The sequence below is a fragment of the Austrofundulus limnaeus genome, unplaced genomic scaffold (genome assembly GCF_001266775.1).
Source record: "Austrofundulus limnaeus strain Quisiro unplaced genomic scaffold, Austrofundulus_limnaeus-1.0 Scaffold366, whole genome shotgun sequence".
In the NCBI taxonomy this organism is placed as follows: Eukaryota; Metazoa; Chordata; class Actinopteri; order Cyprinodontiformes; family Rivulidae; genus Austrofundulus; species Austrofundulus limnaeus.
This window is the reverse complement of record NW_013952768.1, coordinates 274127-282930: the sequence shown is the minus strand read 5'-3', so window position 1 is coordinate 282930 and position 8804 is coordinate 274127. Positions and strand designations below refer to the sequence as shown.

The 8804-nt window shown below is 38.5% G+C and overlaps 1 protein-coding gene across 1 annotated transcript in view; it reads right to left on the bottom strand.

Moving 5' to 3' along the window:
• LOC106528261 (furin-like protease kpc-1) overlaps nucleotides 1-8804 on the bottom strand; it is a 288666-nt gene that overhangs the window by 84484 nt on the left and 195378 nt on the right. The window contains exon 13 of the mRNA XM_014023386.1: nucleotides 2688-2801. Within this exon, the coding sequence (XP_013878840.1) occupies nucleotides 2688-2801 (114 nt within the window). The remainder of the gene's footprint in view (nucleotides 1-2687; nucleotides 2802-8804) is intronic.

The following is an 8804-nucleotide window of genomic DNA, read 5'->3' as shown; positions in this document are numbered from 1 at the left end:
GTCCTGGTCCTCGAGTGCTGCTGTCTGCATGCTTTCTGTGTTTCTCTGCTCCTTTACACCTGATTCAGTGACTGCAAGTTCTGCAACTTGGTAATCACCCATTCATTCCAATCAGGTGTTGGAGCAGAGAAACCAGTAAAACTTGCAGGATAGTGGCCCTCCAGGACCAGGATTGCCCACTCCTGTTCTACACAAATCTGGGGCTGCAGTAGATTAGTGGTCAGCACTACAGTCTTGTAGTCCTGAGACAAGTTTGAACCCAAGTTGCATGAGAATGTGCATCCACTTTAAACTATTGTTAAAACCTTTCACAAAGCTTTGCTTGCTGTGGTGACCCCTAAATGAGGGAGCAGCCAAAAATAAAAACAAGAGCAACTATTGATCAATACACCAAAACAAGCTTGTTCCATGCAGGCCACTCACAACAACTCACACAACCCAGAGTACCTGCTGCTACAGTACTGGTTTGGTGCCAGTATAACAACACATTCTACAGTCCAGTCAGTGAGGAGCTTTATACACCTGCCATCACAGGACTATCTCAGACCAAGTCAGGAGGATGCAGATATGAGAATCTGTCTGCTCCATGATGGTTCCATGTCATGATCACAATCACAGCAAAGGTATGAGGCAGGGCTCTAGACCGTCAGTATGCCTAACGTTTTTTCTTACAGTAGGTGCACCAACACTGAAGTTAGGCGCGCCCACATTTTTAATTGTGCCACATTTAAACATCGCCATTTTACAGGTTAGATGTGTTTTTAATCCCTGTCCATTACGGCAATATTAAYTTGCAAATAATTAGTCATCATTCTGGCTAATAATTTTAACCAGAATTGTACATGACATATAACATGTTTAAAGTGATTCAGTGACCTGAATTTTTAAATATCCCAAGATAAATGGAATTATATAAATAAGTGCAAATGTTTAACGGCTGAACATCTTATGAACAACTCAAATTGAACATGTCATGGTTAAATGTCTGTTAGAGTACACTAACTCCTGTAGTTTGGCCTTTTGGATCTTTGGCCTTGGCTAAACCAGCTTCCCACTCTCCTTAGCATCAAAATCCAAGGAACAAATGCATCTATCTATTTTGTATTTATTTTCTATGTATTTTTGTACAAGGAGGGTGGGGGTATAAATGTTAAATGGAGACTCATCTTTGCTTTAATAAGAGTCAAACAAATGTTCACCTGTTAGAGTTAATATGGTTTATTTAGAAGAACTCAAACAGAGAATCTCACAGAAAGACTCACTCCTGCATGCACCGCAGCAGTCTCTCACAAGGAGAAAGGAGTTTCATTGCATGCACAAAGTTGGACATATCTGTTTGATAATGACGCTCTGATCACATAAATATTTAATATAAAGTTAAGTTCTAGAGGCCAAAGTCTCTGGTAGCTCAGGAGCAAAGTGTTAAAGGAAGAGAGGTCTGCTCACTCAGGACTGGTTGTGCCTGGCCTCACTAAAAGTCCCACCCTTCTCTTCTCAGATTGGATAAAACATCTCTGGGATTCATTTGATTTGTTGAAAGCAGTGTCCGTTTAATCCTGTAAAAGGATTAAAAAATGGACCTGCCRCCCTCCTCAAATGATTAGTCRCAMCAGTGTGACCAGAAATGTTTTCTAGCCACACTATTAAAAAATCTGGTYGCACTTTAGAGCCCTGTGAGGTCATCATGGCCAGTCCTAATTGAAATCCTCAACAGCCAATCTGTCAGTGCTACTGGTCCCCATGTCTTAAATATGCTGTCACTACGCTTCCCATGCTCCCGCAGTATGGGAATCCAATTCTCTGCCACCACAATGAAAMAGCACTACGACCTAGATACAGAAGTTTTCTGCATGATGGAAACTATTGCGGATGAGTCATACTCTGTCACATGTAATGTTACATTTACTGCATTTAGAATACATGACTGAACCACCCAGGATCCTGCACTGCAGCGAGACCATCATAAAGTGTGAAAGATGGTCCAGGATGGGAGGTCTTATTGGTATGTCTGATCAGTGGATGGTTACAGCTGATTATCCATCCATGTCCTGACTCTTCTCTGGGGTCTCCGATCAGTTGGACATGCCCAAATATCCTCCCTAGGGAGGCAACCAGGGGTGTCCTTGCCAGATGAACCACCTCAACTGGCTCCTACTGATGTGGAGGAGCAGCGACTCTACTGAGTCTCTCCTGCAYAACTGAATTTCTTACCATATCTCTGAGGAAAAGACCAGATACCATGTGGAGAAAACTTGTTTCGACYGCTTGTATCCATGATCTTATTCTTTTGTTCAATGCCAGGAGGTGTGTCTATAAGTGAGGGTAGGAACATAGACTGAAATGTAAACAGAGAGCTTCACCTTACAGCTCAGCTCCCTCCTCAASATAATAAAACCAGCAGAGAAGCCACAATATTACAGACAGTGCTCCAATGCATCTGTCCATCTCACACTTCATTCTTCCTTCATTTGTGAACAAAACCCTGACATAYTTAAACTCCTCCACTTAAGGCAGAATACAGCTGATTAGTGTAGCCTAAAGACTCAAAACAAAAGGAAGTAGCTGGACAAGCACTTTAAACTGSTATCAGCCTCGCAGAAACATTTCTCGAGACTGCTGGCACTGATGCAGTTAACCTGAAACCTTAAAGGTGATGTAAAATAGCATACATGAGCATTTCCCAGTACCTGTGGTGCACATGATATCCTGCAGCATTGATGGTCCAGCCAGGCTCTTTAGGATCAGGAATCTTGGCTGTATTGGCAATCAGATGCTGAACATCCCTCCACGTCAGCTTCGGACTAAAAAACACAAACCAGAACAGGTTGAAACAAACATCCTTCAGATGACTGATAAAGCCACAGAGAAAACAATCCATTTCTGTATGAAACTCTGAAAATAAATTTACAGCAAACATAAAACAGGCCACTATTTAAGCAGGATGTTGGAGGATTGCGCGCRGCTCATATGAAACGCCTGCACTGTATTGCTGCAAGGTTTATTGATACGTACAGAAAGCTGCTGCAATAAGACACTGKCATACCTTTAAAAGTAGTACCTCTATACAATAAAAGCACATATTTTAGTCAAGCCTCCATTTTTAATAATTGCATCAAAAACTGTGAATCCAACAAAGAATATTTGATACTTAACAAAAGAGTCCAGAGAGCTAAATGTAGAGAAAGTCCTCTTTTTAATCCCAGGCAGGGGAATTCTAATAGAGCAGACTCAAGTGTCATGTCAAGCAATATACTAATGGAATCCAATTAAGACCTTTAAACTGCACTGAGAGCTGGAGGATATTAGCTCAGTTTTCTATAACAAAAGACCAAAGGGTCGTCAACGAGGTTTTTCTTTTTTCAGAGCATAAAAAGCATAAAGGAAATTGGACTTTTCTGCTTTATCCACTCATTTTTGTTCCCTAAGAAAATGATTTGAATGGAGCAAAGTAAAAGTGCTCAGGCACCCAATTTGAACAGCTTTTTTTCCCTGAGGAAAAAAAAAACCCACTGCTCTCCGCCTGAACCTCTGCAAACAGCCATTTCTCAGAATGACACACACAAAAAAATTGTTTAAAGTTGTACTACATACTACATGAGAGGCTTTATTTCCACCATYATTAATGAAATCATCATAATGCATGTCGGCTTATCCTGTAGGTATGTTTTCATAGCTTCAGTCAGTGTCAAAAGTTCCACTTAGATGTGAAGAAACTCTGCTGTAAAGGGGGGAAAAACAACAAGTAGCCCCTTCATTATTCTGCTGTTGAGTGTTGGTCGTCTTACGAACTATCAGGCACAGATTTATAGAGATGTATTCCTCTCACATATTTGGAGAAAAAAAATTGAAGCAGAACAAACATGAGGAAAGAAGCTTTGATTAGTGCACAAAACAAAACCATGGCAAGCACCGAGAACAAGCAGCTAAAACAAAAATGATAGGAATAAAACCAGTAACACTAAAATTAGAAGGATGGAATGAAACAAAACATGAAGCACAAACAATTATTTTAAGCTTTGATTTCAAAGGAATTGGACTGCAAGAGTGCGTATGGGGGAATCAGCTTTGTACTTTTGAACTGTTGCTGCTCGCTGCGTGTGTCTGTGTGTATGAGTGCGCGTACTGTGTTACATATTAGCAGCAACAGCGTGATTCTGTTGTGTGCGCACTCCCCCACCTCTATCATCAGCACCATCACCCCTCTGGTGGAATCAGAGAAAGCCCCACGGCCCTGGCTGGTTTGCATAAAGCAAACAAAATTAAATTTGCTTTGCTAAATCAAAGCATGTATGGTATTCCAAGCTGCTCTCTCTGGGACAAATTACTTCAAACGGCCTCCTTTGTATCATAACAGAAATTCTTTTGCGGGGAAGGAAAAAAAAATCAGCCCAATCAGTGGCACTCCAAAACTCTCCACTCAGGAATTAATTATTGAACCGAGGACTTCTCTCTCTCTACTGGCAGCCAGTGACACAGATCTATTTATTCTGAAAAAGTCATGTTGCTCTTAAAAGCACACTGCTGGCTAAGAACATTGCGATCGCCCCTTCTTTCACATTTTACTTCTCTTTGCTACACAACCCCCTAAAGGAACATGTGAATAGCTTTAGTCCTGAAGATTAATCTGAAAAACTCCACAATCAGCATCAGCTGTGCTGCTGGTTAAACAGAAGTGTAACTAATGATGTATTAATGTGCAAAATAATGTGCAAATTTCCCCACTGTGGGATCAATCAAGTTTCATCTTATCTTATCTTATCTTATCTTATCTTATCTTATCTTATACATCAGGACTGAACCGGTAGTTTATTTTTTTAATAGTTGTGTTTGGTTTTGTATAAAAATATAGAATTCAGAAATGGCTCAATGCTTTGTTTTTAATGCAGATAATCCCTACAGCAGATTGTTTGTTAATTTACTAAAATCAGATCAAACTTTAATTATAAAGCACTTCTCATTTAGTTCAGTGTAGCATAAAGTGCTTTACACTCAATCAAAAACAAAGAGACAATGACTGATGAAACTGGGGAAATTTTATTTTATTATTGAGAAAACACCAGGAGTAAATATTAATAAATGTATAGTCATGTAAAAACATGAATTATAAAATTTAAACCAGGGTTATTTAAGTGGCCTGCGGGCCAATGGGCGACTTCCATCCGGCCTGCCAATGAGCCCCCTCCCTGCACCAAAAAAAAGAGATATATTTGTATTTTCATTTCATTTTTTAATTAATTTAATGTAAAAAAAAACTTTTCAAAACATTTGCAGATTTAAAATTTATGTTTCAATGCAACAAAATGCACCCGCCTGGGGTGGGGTCAGGCCCCCAAGCTATGAGCTTCGAGTAATCTTGGCCCCCAGAATGACTTAGTTGAAAAGCCCTGATTTAAACAGCAAAACCAAGACTCCATTGTAAGCTAAAATGAAACAAGTTACTTTTTTTAACCACCAAAAAAGTATAAAAGTAAAGAAGGTTTAGTAAAACAGGTAGAAATAAGTGACATTTAAAATAATTTAGCTGAAAGTCAAACTAGAAGCACAATAAAAGCAACAAATAAAATGTCTATGAGGTCTGTAAAGCCAGATTGAACAGGTGAGTCTTAATTTAGTTGTTTACAACATCAACACTCTCAGCTGTCATCAGGAAGGCGAGGACCGTGGATTTTAGCTTTAAATTTAGGTACAAACTGAAAACTTTTCCCAGAAGACCTGAGGATTTTGGAGTGCTTATTAAGTAAAAGTGAGTGTCATAAATGGGACTAAGTCCATAAACAGCCTTCAAAAACATAAAAACAAAACACTGGATACTCATTACAGCAACTGATCCTGTGGGTAATAAAGGCAGGAACTAAAGTTGCACTGAGTCAGAGGGAAACAGTCAAACTATGACAATGTTCTTGAGATGATAATACTAAAGAGATTTTATTTGAATCCAAAGCTACAAGAAATATCCTTGCTTTTTACAGAACATGTTCTGATAATGCAAAATGATGGATAATGTGATCATTGTTTACGAATCTGCTGTTAATTTTTTATTACATGTACAAAAAAAATGGTAATTTTGAACTTTAGCTAAATCTTCAACAAATAATTGGTGAAGTGAAGAAAAATACACATAAGCCATTTCTGTTTGTAGTATATACAGTGTTAAAATCAAAACATTTCTGGGTTGTAAGGTTTCTTTGAATGAGCTGCCAGAAGCAGTGGGGAGTTTTTCTGGTCGTATCATGATCAGTGTTTTTTCAGTGTTTGGTTTCTGCTTTCAGTTTTGTTGTTTGTTAGAGTTTTTTCTGTTTTCTTTGTGTTTAGTTTGCTCCAGCCACCCTCAGTGTTTTATCCCAGCTCATCTTTGCCCCCTGGTTCTGCCACACCCACTCTCACCTGCACGTCCCATTTAGCCCAGCTGCTCTTCATCTTCTTGTCAACCTCAGTCCATAAAACCTCTTAATTTTTTAAGCCAATCAYGTTTTTTGTCCCGCTCTGCGTCTCCTCATATAGATCTTTTTAATGTAAGTTTTTCCTCTCACAATAACTTTTTGTTTTTGTTTRTACAAATTTCTTTTTGTGTGTTTTTGAAACTGTTGAGTATGTCTGCATTCCTGGGACTAAAACTTCCATAAAAATACGACAAGTCATGTGTAAAGCAGAGTACCACTCCTCTGTCAGTCAGCTGAATATGCTGGCGGAAAGAGGAGAATTCTGCTTTTCTCCAAAAAGACAAAGTTGACTATTTTAAATAATTTTCAGTAGCAGAAAACTCAAACAGGCATGGCTTGTCTACCAGAGGAGTGACACATATCACTCTTTTTTAGAGAACTGTTTTGAAGCAAACATTTGCAACAAGCTGACAGTCAGCTTGTCAAATGGTAAAACTAACCAAAATTAAACACGTGACTAATTAACTAGTCAACATTTACATGTCAGCTACCTGGCCTTTTTTTCCCCCAAAACTGAAACATAGCATTTCCTGTGAAAATGCAGTGTGAATGCTTATTGCTGAATAATTTAGCTGAAAGCTGCTAAAGAAGCTGAAATATTGATTAAATGCAGAAATATCAATGGTTGCTGAATTTTAGCAATTGAGGTGGAACCCAGAATGATGGCTGAAATTTTCTGAAGAACACAAAAAGAGGCAAAAAATGCAGGAAAAATTGAGAAATATGAAGATAAAAAGTAAATGGAGTAGAAAGATGGTTAAAAGATGCAGGAAAAGTTGAAAAGGGCAGAAATAAAAGGAACCAAAGAATTGTTTAAAGTAGCAGTAGTTAAAATTAGCAGAAGAATAGCATGGAAAGTTCAGAATGATAACTAAAATGGCAGAAAAAGGTTGAAATCAGCAAAATAAAAGACACAAGAAAGCTGAAATTAACACAAATAAGTTAAAGAAAGCAGAATTAGAAAAAAATGTAAAAAAGTACAGTAAAGATTTATCAACATTTTGAAAGGTTTTGAGGATGTTGAAGACAGCTCTATTTATTTAAAAAAAGATCAAATATCTTTATATCTTAAAATTACTGAAGACCAAAAATTATAGCTAGAATGGCCTGAAGGAGCTGAATATTTTGATATCCAAATTGTTGAAATGGCAAAAAAATTATGGAACAAAATCCGTGCTGAAAAACTTACGGAAGAAAAAATTATCTCAACAGTGTGAATGCTTTAAAAGCAGGTTTAATAAATTATCCCATGTCTAACACCCAAACACACGCACATCTGCTATGTCTCTCTATCCTTGTGGGGACTTTCCAGTGACTTCCATTCATTTTTTGGAAATTTTATAACCTAATCCTGACCCTTTGCTCTAAAATTAACCTCACAGATACATACCTACCTGACCCTAAAACTAACCTAAACTCAATTCACACCTTAGTCCTAAACCTAACCCCGCCACCCAAAATCAGTCTCCGAAGTTATGGGGACTGGTCCAACCCCACCAAGTAGCAAAAACAGGGGCACACACACATAAAAAAAACTTGTTTTTGATAGCAGTAACATACTGTATCTCTAGAAAGTGGGGACATGGTCACCTTTACCACTAATGTTTTTTCCCCCAGGTTTATCATACCATCAGAGGTACAAAGGGACTCAAGTCCAGTTAAGAACCTCCACGTTCATTCTCTACAGTGACAAAAAAGTTTGCAGTGGAGCAAGTCCAAAATTGACAAAAAAAGAAATGTATTTTTGCTTGAATCTTGCTGTCACTGTATTCAACATAAGTAAGCTGGGTTTTTAAGGACACAGGGATTTGCACAGCCTGGCCCTTGCCTTCATACGCAGCTTCTCTCAATTCTAGTTTCCCTTCACTGCTCCGTCTGGGATTTCTCCCATTGACAAGATTTTCACTGGCAGATTTTTAGCATGGCCAATCAGAGAAGAGAATGTTAATTTTTTGCGCAGTGTCTGCTTGTAGTTTATTTTACCTGGGCCAATCAGCAAACAGAAGGCAGAGTTTTGAATGACGTCAATGTTCTGCGCAGTGTCTGCTAGTTATTTTAGCATACGGCAGTAGAGGAAGTGAATGAAGCCAGTCCGTGTTGATAAGGCTTCCAAATTAAAATTAATTTGTCTGACAAACAGCAGCTCTCAGTTACAGTCGTCTTGTTTGGCTCGGTACTTCTCTCCTCTCAGTAGGGTTGTTTACAGCAGTGTTTCCCAAAGTTGGGGTCGGGACCCAAAGTGGGGTCCTGAAACATCAAGGTGGGGTCCTGAGAAGATTTTCTGAATTAATTACATTTTTGCCGTAGTTGTAACAAAGGAGTGAGGTTAATGTATTTAAAATGGATAAATGTATAAAAATATTG